This window comes from Crotalus tigris, unplaced genomic scaffold, assembly GCF_016545835.1.
Source record: "Crotalus tigris isolate CLP2741 ecotype Arizona unplaced genomic scaffold, ASM1654583v1 scf7180000018922.241687, whole genome shotgun sequence".
NCBI lineage: Eukaryota > Metazoa > Chordata > Lepidosauria > Squamata > Viperidae > Crotalus > Crotalus tigris.
This window is the reverse complement of record NW_024097275.1, coordinates 220,663-233,530: the sequence shown is the minus strand read 5'-3', so window position 1 is coordinate 233,530 and position 12,868 is coordinate 220,663. Positions and strand designations below refer to the sequence as shown.

Here is a 12,868-nt window from a genome sequence, read left to right as displayed (position 1 = left end):
CCCACTCTCTTTCTTTCTCTCTTTCCTCTCTCTCTCCCCCTCCCTCTCTCTCTCTCTCTTTCTCTCTCTCTCTTTCTCCCCCCCCCATCTGCTGCTCACCTGGCAAGCTTCAAGTTGTTGTCCAACAATCTCAGGGGTAGGCAACCTCGTCTCTTTTATGACTCATGGACTTCAACTCCCAGAATTCCTGAGTCAGCCTAGCTGGGCTAGCTAGCTCTCTCCTGCCCTTCCTGCTTCCTGCAGAGACGCAGCAAAGGGAGGAGCTCCGCCCAGTAAGCTTTTCAGCTCCTCGGAGAACAATGTGAGTGCACTCTCTTTTACACATATATATACACACACACACACACAAAACACACACACACACACACACACACAGAGAGAGAGAGAGAGAGAGAGAGAGAAGCAGGGAAGCGCAATTGCCTCTCTCTGTCTCTCTCTGCAAAGGCAGAGGAGGCTGGGAGCCACAGGGGAAGGCTCAAAGAGCCGCATGCGGCTCCGGAGCCGCAGGTTGCCGACCTGTGACCTAGGCTATCGCATATCCCCACAGGGCATTGAAATGGACCCGGAGAAGGTCAAAGCAGTACTAAATTGGGCACCACCCCGCACAAGAAAGCAACTACAAAGTTTCCTGGGCTTTGCAAATTTTTACCGCCAATTCATCCCCTCATTTGCACAGATAGCCTTGCCCCTCACTAACTTACTAAAAACGAAGGGAACATCCTCAGTAAAACCTAGCCAGCCACTAACATGGACAATGGAGTGCCAAGCAGCGTTTGAGAGACTAAAGAGACTTTTTTCTGCCGAACCAGTACTAAGGCACCCAGACATGGACAAGCCCTTCATAATACAGGCAGATGCAAGTGATGTGGCAGTGGGGGCTGTGCTATTACAAGAAAATGATGATGCAGTATTGCAACCCTGTGCATATACATCCAAGAAACTCACGGAAACAGAACAGCGCTGGCCCGTATGGGAGAAGGAGGCTTATGGGATACGTTGGGCATTACTCACGTGGCGACAGTTCCTGGAAGGCAACAAAATCCCCTTCCAGGTGTGGACTGATCACAAAAATTTAGAAGCCCTGAAAACTTCCAGGAAACTCAATCCCAAACAAGCCCGCTGGTCCCAGCATTTTCACCAATTCCAATTTAAGCTCAAACATTTACCAGGAAGAAAGAACTTCCTGGCAGATGCACTATCTCGCATGCCCCAATATAACAGCGCACGAACCACAGACTCTAGACCAATAATGGCAGAGTCACAACTGGCAGCGCCAGTAACCACAAGAACCCAAGCCAAAATAAAACCACAACTGGACAGCCAAACTGGGATTGAATTCAGAAAAAGTTTGGAAACAGATGATTGGTTCCAGAAAAACAAACATGTGTGCACAATGAGAGACGGATTGCCTTGGGTAGGGGAAAAGTTATATATACCAACAACTCAAAGACTAACTTTCATGCACCTTTGCCATGACACAAAATCAGCAGGGCATTTTGGATTTGTAAAAACTTTACACTTAATTAAACGGCAATTTTGGTGGCCATCAATAAAAAAGGACATAGAAAGTTATGTTGCCAGCTGCCCAACCTGTGCATCAGCAAAGAGGTTGCAAGGGAAATCGCCAGGGCTATTACAACCAGTGGCAAGTCCCTCAGCCCCCTGGAGGGAAATAGCCATGGATTTTATAGTGGAATTGCCAGAAAGCAATGGGAATACTGTTATCTGGACAGTCACGGACCTATTTTCCAAACAGGTGCACTTTATCCCTTGCCAAAAAATTCCCACTGCAAAGGCCTTAGCAAAACTTTTCATCCAGCACATTTACAGATTGCACGGGGCACCCCAACGCATCATCTCTGATAGGGGAGTGCAATTTACGTCTGCATTTTGGAAGGAATTTTTATCCCTCTTAGGGACCACTCAGGGATTGACATCTAGCCACCACCCTCAAGGAGATGGACAAGCGGAACGCTGCCAGTCGGTACTTGAGCAATATTTGAGATGTTTTTTAAATTTCCAACAGAGTGATTGGACGGACTTACTTCCTTTTGCAGAAGTTGCCTACAATAATGCAGTCCACTCCAGCACAGGCTACACTCCTTTTCAAATAGCCAACGGTCAAAGTTTCAACCCTATGCCAGAGTTAACCCCAAAAGAACCAACGATCCCTTCACTGAAAGAATGGATGGAAAACCTACAAAACACCTGGCCAATAGTCAGAAAATCACTAGATGAAGCTAGGCGGGCATACAAAGCACAAGCCGATAAAAAAAGGGTTGAGCCTACACCATTCATTATAGGAGAAATGGTGTACTTATCTACAAAATACCTAAAGTCCCTACAGCCCTGTAAAAAACTTGGACCAAAATATATAGGACCTTTTCCAATTAAAAGAATCATAAATCCAGTAACAGTAGAATTAGAATTACCCAAAAACCTCAGGCAAATACACCCAATTTTTCATTGCAGCTTGCTGAAAAGAGAGCATCAGTCACATCTACGGCCAAAAATCCCCCCACCACCACCTCCACTCATGGTGGAGGGTGAACAACACTTCGAAATAAAGGAAATCCTTGATTCTAGGAGATATCATGGGGCAACTCAGTACCTAGTTGCCTGGAAACACCTACCTCCCTCACAAAATGAGTGGGTCCATAAACGTCATGTCAGAGTCCCGAAGCTATTGAAGAAGTTTCACACAGAGTATCCTAACAAGCCTGACTAAATTTTATACTTGTGTTTTCTTTCAGGTGGATCTCTCTTATTGTTAAGAGGGGCCGGATGTCAGAATCCAATTATATTTCATCTTTAAATTATCAAATATAGAAACTCCCAATTCTGCCTTCTCTGGATTCTGCCATAAGAGGGAGAGAAGGGGGAGAACAAAGGGGCTTTATGGCCCTCACTTCCTTCTTTACACTTCAAAGAGCTGAATGCTGAATGTGTGTTTATTGTAACCTCGAAGCGTTAACATACCAAAGGAGGGTAGTTGCCTTTCATGTAGTTATCTGAAGTCCCCATGCAGACGGAAGAAAGAAGAAAGGGGGTGGAATTGTGATACTTGAAACTATCACTGGAAGGGGGGTTGATTGGGTGGGACTACTGGGGAACCCCTTAAAACCTTGAATGGGAGAGCTTGAACCCCAAGTCCTGTCTAGCATGCCTGCAACCATTTTCTCTTAATAAAGGATTCCTGTTGGAAGAATTATTCCAAGAGTTCTGTCTTCTTAAGATGCAAAGTGGGGTGGGTCCTTACACCTAGGTCTTGCAAAATCTGGCAACTGTTCTTTGCACAGTCAACAGGACAGTAAACCCGGATCTGACCATCAATGATAAAGGAAGAGGAAGGCTAGGTTACTTCCCTTTCCTCTCCTGAAAACTGCATGCAAACCAGCCATTAAAGGAGTTTGCCTGACAAACTGTTAACAGAAAGGTAGGGTGCTTAAAAAGACAAGCACGAGGGCATGCCAACGTCGAGAAAGGTAACATTTTTAGTTCCCAACTAATCGCAACACCTTGGTGAGGGCTTAATGCTAACCCCCGCACTTCCAGAACCAACTGAAAAATAACGCTCAGGCTGCCTCAAGAAGTCTATGTGCCTGCTGTCTCGACCTATTTCTAAGGTTCAGGTAGCAGATGCCCATCCTCTACGGAGATTCTTGGGCAGAGAAATGACCAGGAGCAACTTTAAGGATGGAGAAGGAGTTGTTGATGTCTGCAGGTTCATATAGAAGAGGTAAAGAGAAGGGAAAGTCTGGGTCCTAACACATTCAGTGAAGGGGGAAATGGGTACCCTCTACCCTTGAGAATGGAGGAAGAGGCATCTTAATAGAATAGAATAGAATAGAATAGAATAGAATAGAATAGAATAGAATAGAATAGAATAGAATAGAATTGGAAGGGACCTTGGAATTCTTCTAGTCCAACCCCCTACTTAGATAGGAAACCCTATGCCTACTAATGATGTCTGGTGGGTAAATCCCTTGGCATTACCATGAGCCCTTCTCCAAACACTTGCACAGGTCAGAATTATCAGCAGAACTGATTGTTTTCTATTTTACACAACACCCCTCTCTCCATCTCAAACAGGAATAATTAAAAAGGAGCAAAAACTTTGTAACAACACTAATCTGGATTACAAGGGATTCATCTTTTCAAAGCAGTCCAGAATTGTTGTAGAGAAAGCAAAAACAGCCAAAACTATTGCTCGATGTATCATTATCACAGATGCAGCACTTTAAATTATTCTGCTTAGTGACTGTATGATGCAGCAGCAAGACATTGGATGGGATCACATAACATACAGTATCACAATCTAACAAAACACAATGACAGAGTTCAGGCAATGTGTTATGTTGAAACAGGTGAGCCACATACTTTAATGTAATGGCCTAGTTCATACAGCATGCTGAAATAGCAGTGTGGTTTCCTAAAAGACATTGAACCACAAACCACCTGGCCTCTTTTTAGTCTGGTCTAGGATTTTATGTGAACCCATCCATCCACTGGATGGTTCAGAAGATGTACTCTGCAACTAGAAGTATCTACTATCCAAGTCATTTGGTCAGGTCTTGTGCTAGCTAGGAATGAGAAAGCTGAAGCAACTGTGAGTTTCTCCATCCAATGTTCTAGAACAAGTATGGGCAAAATGTTCTTGTAAAGAGGATCATACTGACTCAAGACATGGTGGGCAGGCTGAACTGAAGAATGGATGAAGCCAGAACCTCAAATGTGTCAGGACTCCAATTTTCTAACCCCCATATACATTCTCTCCCTCTCTCCTTGTGGAACTTGTGGAAATGATGGCCTGAATTGATCTCCGTGCAAAATCCATATTTTCCCCACTCTGTCTCACATCGGTGCTGACAACTCTTAAAAGAATATCAACAAAATTCATGCTGTCAAGACAGAAGCTCTCATAATGATGGTGATGGCTATGTTCCACCAAAAGGACATTTATTTAAGAAGCCACCCAGAAGTTGCCACCTACTTGTTAGAATAGGAGTCAAATATTCCCTCAGATCTGCATCCCTACTTAGCATCGAGAATGGTGTCTAAGGGTGATATAGGTGAGCAACCAAGACCTTTGAGATGATTCCCAATACAACTGTCATAATCTCTCAGCAGTGGTCATGCTTAGTGACTCTCGGCATGAGCACTCAATCCCAGCCATGTGGAGAGCATCACATTCCATTCCCCAAAGATACAGTCCCAAATTTTTACCTTCCTCTGGTTCCAGTTCCCCTAGGGTAGACGCCAACACACCCATCTCCTGACATTTTTTGCTGTGGGCTTTTGACTTCATATGTTTAGTCAGATTCCCTGCAAATGAAACAGAACAGGCACAAATTGTCAGTTGTAGTTTGCTAGCTACAGGCAGCAAATAGTAACATAATCGGCAAGCGATGCTTTACATTCCAAGCCAGAAACAGAAGGCTGCTGCTCTTGACATCAAGCAGCTGCCCTCAGTGGCTAATTTGTTGTCTGCTGCTCCCAATTACTACAGAATTGCTTTTCACAACTGCTAGCTCTCATGCAATGCAGAAAAAGCCAGCAGGCACATGCTTTGCAAAAACAGGGAAAGCCCTACTCAGAACTCTTCTATGTGACATGCAAAAGAGGCAGGGATACGGGATGCTCATTGCCAGAGTGCATAAAGCAGAGATGGCCATATCATGCCTATGGGTGCCAGGTGGCTGCAATTCTTGAGATGATGATGATGGAACTCCCAAATCAAATAAAGCTCACAGATTTTTTTTAATAGAACTATTAACTTGGGTTGTCTTTTTAGTATGAAAAAATTACCTAGGACATTAACCCAATCGTAAATTCTACTCCAGAAATTAGCAAAGATAAAGATGTCAAAGGAGAACTGAGAGTAGAGTAAAACTAAGAAGAAATTAAAGTTCTCCGCTAGAGTATGACCACATTCTCATTTTTAATTTAGGATAAACTTTATGATAGTTCTTTCACCTCTTGCTTTATCCTTACAATATTTTTTATTTATTTAAATGCACACACTTTGCACTCTGCAGTCTGTTTTTTCAAGGTCTCTGCTACCATTCCACTAAAAACCTCAGCCAATTTTTATATTCTCCCCACTTCTGGAAATCACTAATCAGGTCATCTAAATCAACATCTTATTTTTTTAAAAGGAGTACTGTTGTCTTTGCTCAGTTGCTAAGTCATGTCCAACTCTTTGCAACCCCATAGACCACAGCACACCGGCCCCCCCATCCTCCACTGTCTCCCAGAGTTTGCCAAATTTTATGTTCATTGCAACAATGACTATCTAACATCCCATTCTCTGCCATCCCCTTCTCCCTTTGCCTTTCAATCTTCCCCAAATCAGGGTCTTTTCCAATGAGGCCCTTCTTTTCATTTGGTGGCCAAAATATTTGAGCTTCAGCTTCAGGATCTATCTTTCCAAAGAACAATCAGAGTTTATTTCCTTTAAGATTGACTGATTTGATCTCCTTACAGTCCAAGGGACTCTCAAGAGCAAGAGTCTTCAAACTTGGCCCTTTTATGACTTGTGGACTTCAACTCCCAGAATTCCTCAGCCAGTGTGCCTGGCTGAGGAATTCTGGGAGTTGAAGTCCACAAGTTATAAAAGGGCAAAGTTTGAAGAACCCTGCTCAAGAGTCTTCTCCAGCATAAAAAAAAGTGGCTGCATGCAAAGTTTGCTCATTTAACAGTAGATCATAATCTGAACACAATGGCAAGCAAATATGAAATAGAAAAGATTTGAAGAGGTTTTATTTAGAATTACCTTAATTTCTTACGTTTGAAAGCAAGACAGATTTGCTTCAGACACAAGAACTGCTTTAAATTAAATATAGGCTGTGCTTTGGGAATAGTGTCTACGTGTCCGATAATAAATCAAAACTGGTAACTGCTCAGCTTCCAGGTGCTCAAGTAATGTGACTTGAGTGGGGAATGTTGCAATAAAGCAATAGAAGAACATGATGAGGGATTGAGCTAGTGAATCATTGGAAACCCTGATAAGAGCCTCTGTGCATGACTCTATGCATTAAGGGTCATTTAAAAAAAAACCCTTCAATCTATGTCTGTAAATTAAATTGCAGTTGTTGCTTAACCCAACCATAGAATTTAGTCACAAGTCTCAGAGAATGAAAACACAAAGGGATTGCATGATGTGTTTTTGGAGATTGCAACAAGGAGCGTTTACAATCCTACAATCTTAGAATGATTTTTTTTGCAGTTCAGAATGTAAGGAAGGGAGAAATTCTCAAACACTCAAGCCAGAGAAACATTTGGGAATGTAGTACTAGCTTCATTGTGAACCCTTAGAACCTGTATCCAACAGCAAGTAGAGGAAACCAACTTTATCAGGTCCTAAGTAACCAATTTCTCCATTGAAATCACCAGAAGTAAATGTCTATTCTCTCTTAAGCAGCAAAACAGAAAATGTGCAATAGAAGGGAAGACATATGACTGGGCTATGAAAGAAATGAAATCAAATTATGGTTGGAGTACTGCAAGTGTATTGCAAAACATTTCCTTTTCTTTATTAGCCTTTCACACAAATACACTTTTTTCCCCAAGGGACAGAGTAGATCAAAAATAAGAAGGCATTATGAAAGACTTATTTTAGTGGATCTTTTAAAGTTTTGGTTCATTCCTGAATATGTTTTCATATCTGAGTTCTCGTAATGCAACAGTGTTTCCAACTGTTGGGCAAGTAAGTCTAACTATATAAATTAACAGGGGGGGGGGAAACTGAGGTGCCAGGTAGACATGCTCCCCACCCAAGTCTTGGGTGCACCCACAGTAATTTCAAGTTGCTACCAGGAATCAGAGGAGGGGAAATTATTAAATGGGAAATAATCCTATCAATTGAGATAAATTAATGTAAATGGACTGGCACTGAAATCAAACATGTTTAGTTTTGTTTTGGTTTTTTTTTTTAATCTGATTTCACCCATTTTTTTTAATGTCCTGATTCAATTCACATTGGGAAAGTACAGTTCACATAGTCTTACTCAAAGGATTAGTTTAGCCTTTATCTTGAAAACTGCTATATATTCTTGAACTATAAGATTAGAAAGACAAAAAGACATGAGTCCAATTGTTTCTTCTATAAGCTACTTTACCTAGAGAAAAAAAATGTTTTTCAGTAGTGTAAAAAACTATTGTCCCAATTACTTAATGTAGAAAAGATTTTTAGTTTCTGATTTAGAATAACTACCGGATTTTCTATTTACAAAAATAGGATTTCTTCAAATTAATCCTCAATACCTTAAAACTTCTCCTCTTTCTCACCAACAACAAATACTATAGCATAAGTAGAATGTTTCAGACTCCCAAATTCCCTTTTAGGACTAGACTTGAATTCAGGCCCCTTAGTCTTAACCAGTGCTTTTTTTCTAAAAAAAAAAAAAAAAAGGTGCTGGAACTCACACATGTCATACAACCTGCCTTGCCTACCCTACAAGGTTCCATCCAAAAAAGGTGCCGGAACTCCGTTCTGGGGGTTCTATAGAAAAAAAGCCCTGGTCTTAACATACTTTTAAAACTCTAGATTACTGAGGACTTCTGGAGAATATAGTAGTTTGCACCTTATTTCATGACCTTAAATTAATATATATTACCCTAATACAGAGGCTAGAAGTTATCCAAATTAGTCCAGAATGTTTAGCATGTGTACATATCATGGTAATGATTAATCAATCTGGACAGTGATTCCATTTTTTGCTTATGGATCAATGTTATGGCACAGACAAAACTCCTTTTTATAGTCCTCTTCCTGTTTCAAATATGAAAGTGGTAATAAATAGAACTTATTTTTGCTATTGTTACAATTATCTAATCAAGAAGAACCTTAAAATAATTGGCATATTACACCATCTAAAGAAGAATGAATTGTTAATAATAAAAAATCAACATGATACATTGAGGTTTATTCATTGTGGAGGTATGTTTTCAATGAATTGTTACACCTCAGTCCCCCGAGCAGATACCTTCTCATATATCATAATGTTTAATTATATCAGTGGGAACAATGGAAGAGTTATTAAATAATAGAGTATATTATTCCCAACCTGAGCTAAATATGAGCACGTTTTCTTGTTAGTACCGAAATTCATTTTTGTCTACTCTCCATCTTTCTTTCTTTCTTTCTTTCTTTCTTTCTTTCTTTCTTTCTTTCTTTCTTTCTTTCTTTCTTTCTTTCTTTCTTTCTTTCTTTCTTTCTTTCTTACAATCCTCTGTAATATTTGCAGCTAAGTCATAGGGTGTTAATGCTATAAATCAGGGGTACCAAGCTGCCGGCCCATGGCCCATGCCATGAGGAAACCATGCCCATTGTCGGCAGTGGAGAAATAGTTCCGATACGTCACGCGACATCCCATGACATCGCAAGTTTGACATGTCTGCTATAAATAAAGGATATTGTTATTCAGGGGAAAAAATTAAGGACAGAAATGAGAGGATGAAATCATACCGACTGACCACAGCCCCGTGTCTCCTCATACATGACTAGAGATAGGAAGAAATGTCAGTTTTTCCATCTCTTCCAATTACTCACTAACTGATAAAATCAGTCCAGATTGGGCTTCTCAGTTCTAAGGTGTTTTTTTTTAATCCCATCTTTATTACTTTATAAATAATTCAAGGTGGTGAACATGCCTACTATTCCTTCCTCTTCCTATTTTCCGCTATTAGGTGGGTTGGTCTGAGAGACAGTGACCGGCAAGTCCCTCAGCTGGCATTCATGCCTAAGAGAGGACTAGAATTCACTGTCTCCTGGTTTCTAAGCCAGCACCTTCACCATTACCCCAATCAGTTTAACAACATTTATTCTTTTTGAGTAGCCACAGAATTTGGGATACACCGAGCATAGCAAAATTTATGCAAAGATCACTATATGCAGCCGATCAAAAAAGATAATAGTGTGATGGCATTCTTTACTATATATCTCTCTGTTTGTATATCTGCATATCTCTGCCTCTGTACTCGCTTTTTTCAAGTTTTTAATAGGCACTCTTAGGATCAAGCTCAAGTTAAATTATAATAATAAATTCTCTTTGCAACAAACTACCAAAGCAGACAGAAAAGGGAAAGGAAAAAAATGGGGAAAGGGTCCGTTCACCAAAATTAAGGGTTTTCAATTATCATTTCTTTCAGTATTGGAGAATGGAATGTGCCTTTGCTCTGCACTGTTATTGGATTCCAAGTGCCTTAGATGTGCTCAAATAATTCTATGGCACAGAATAATCTTTTACTGGATCTTAAAATACATGAATAATATAGCTAATCTTTTCCCACCTTTTAAGGTGAATATTTGGAATTGCTTAAATTCACTTAAAGGCTACACCCCACTTACCCATGATAACAAGTGCACTGAAAAGTACCCCAGATTTGTTTGTGCAATAGAACTTGGTTTCTTTCTAGGAAACAAACACATAAGCAAGAAAACTTGGCAAGGGGGGGATAACTCAGAGAGGAAAGAATTCTTCCCACCAAACTGATCTCTCCAGACACTGGGTTTTCTTTACGGAAGGAATAAATGCTATTCTACCTTGTAACTCAATGACTAATATTGTTTACACTATTATATTTGACCAATATCTGAGATTTCTGGAGGACACAAATCTGACTGCAAATTATTTCCTGATTGCCCAACTATCTTATTTTCATAAGTATCTGAGACTTGATATAGCATCAGTTGAACATACCAAGTCCCATATTTAGATTTCTTATCTTCACCTGAAAACTTTTGATAATACCACGGATACTAGGAACATTTTGCTAGTTTAAGCTTCAGGGTAAAATCCCAGAAAAACTGTCGACAATCTTTTCACCGTATCACTTTCTCCAAAGTTATATTATAATAATGTTTACAAATGGACAAAATTGGAACCAGAATAGAAACAATGTTCTATGTCTGCTTTGATAGATTTCTGTTATGTAGTCTATCTTTTATATGCAGAGATGAGGACTTATATTTTCATCATGCAAGCATTATGATGTTCCTTGCACTAAGACTCAACCCAAAAAAGATTCAGGGGATAGATGAATTGCAAATCCCCATCTAATCAAGAGAAATCAAAGTTTTCCTCTAGCCCTCCTTATATGAAAGTTCAGTCCTCCCTACCACCTCAAATTCTGAGAACTACATTATAACCCTAAGGTTTCTACTATTTTTCAGCTACACAAGCAGCACAAAACTACAGTAATTGTCTTGAATTGTTTAAAGATTGCTGCCATCATCATCCAGGAATTAAATAAATGACTAGGTTTTCTGCCTTCTTAGATACTGTATTCTCTGCTGGGACAATAGTTTTTCTTTATGAAGTTGTCCAAGGTCCTGAAAATGGTGTGATTATCTTTACTGTACATGTTCTATTTTTCCTGCATACTTGTACTCTTTTCTGTCTAGACAAGCCACAGTAGATATTCAGGAACTTATTTCAATACCTTCAAAGAAGGATTTGCAACATTTTAAGAGCTGCTGATTTTTTTTCTGTCTCAGATTAAAACTTGGAGAGAGAAAAAGAAGACTGACTTTGTGCATGCCCCATCTATTTCCCCATATTGGACACACAATTGTGTACAATGTACAAAAAAGAAAAAGAGTACCGATGGAATCAGAAAAGATATTTTATTCCTCCTGTATGCTATCTGTATTCTTGCCAAGAGTTGCGGAAGGTATTCAATATAAAGGAATGGATGCTGGGAATTGAGGGGATTCTGAGCAAGGTATTGGAGATTGTAGGTAGGTAGGTAGGTAGGTAGGTAGCGGGGGGGAGGGATAGAGAAGCAAATTCCAAGCATCTAATTACTTTGGAAAAGAAGTTCAATTCTTTCTGATTTTCTTCAGGAAAAAAACCTTCTAAACAAAAATGAATGAAGGCCCATTTCCCCATGCCTATGTTTCATTGAACCGCACAACAAACTCTGTATACATCTCAGAATTCAGATGGCGGTCAATGAACTCTAGAACAGAATTTACATTGCCTCACAAATGTTCATCCCACTTTTCAATTACACCAAGTTAGCAAAGAAGAGTTCCAAATACTTTTTCCATAGCCATTCATGTACTCCTTTTGGGCAAGCATTGTATGCCAACTGAATATCTCTTTTCAAAGCCTTGGCTATTTCCAGTTTTGCAACCTGACACTTTTCAAACTAATGTACTATCTGAATTCAAACACAGAGCTAATACTTTACATGTAGAAGACCCAACAGTGACTTTTGATTCCCCTAGAACTAGAAATGAGAATAACCCAAGAGAAGTATTCTGAACTCCTAAATTTACATTTCAATTGTAAGCCGATTTCCCTTAAGCAAAAATATGCATATTTCGCATATCAGTTTCTGATATCCTAGGTAGAGGTTTCTATACCTTGGTCAAGGTTAGAACAGGCTAATTGGCCACAGAGGCTTTTGGCAAAGCCCAGACTTAGTGCCCATGCAACACTGATGATTTTTGTGAATAGCAATAGCAATAACACTTAGACTTATATACTGCTTCATAGTGCTTTATAGCCCTCTCTAAGCAGTTTACAGAGTCAGCATATGGCCCCCAACAATCTGGTTCCTCATTTTACCGAGCTCGGAAGGATGGAAAGCTGAGTCAACCTTGAGCTGGTGAGAATCGAACTGCTGGCAGCCGGCAATCAGCAGAAGTTGTACTGCAGCTGGCAGTACTGCCTTCAAACCACTGCGCCACCACCATCATCACTATTACTTGCAAAAAAATCCATACCAATTTAAGTTAAGGTGCCACTTGTCCAAATCTGAACACGTTACTTTCTGCAAATTTTTCAACAACACAATGGCTAGTAGCTAAATTCCCTTATGCCTGTAACTGATTCAAAGTAATTGCTTCATGCAGCAA

General features: G+C 40.0%; 1 protein-coding gene across 1 annotated transcript in view; it reads right to left on the bottom strand.

The window, feature by feature from the left end:
* Positions 1–5,113: 5,113 nt before the first annotated feature.
* The window catches only part of HIVEP3 (HIVEP zinc finger 3), a 74,123-nt gene continuing 66,368 nt past the window's right edge, over positions 5,114–12,868 (bottom strand). The window contains exon 6 of the mRNA XM_039357416.1: positions 5,114–5,325. Coding sequence (XP_039213350.1) covers positions 5,114–5,325 — 212 coding nt within the window. The remainder of the gene's footprint in view (positions 5,326–12,868) is intronic.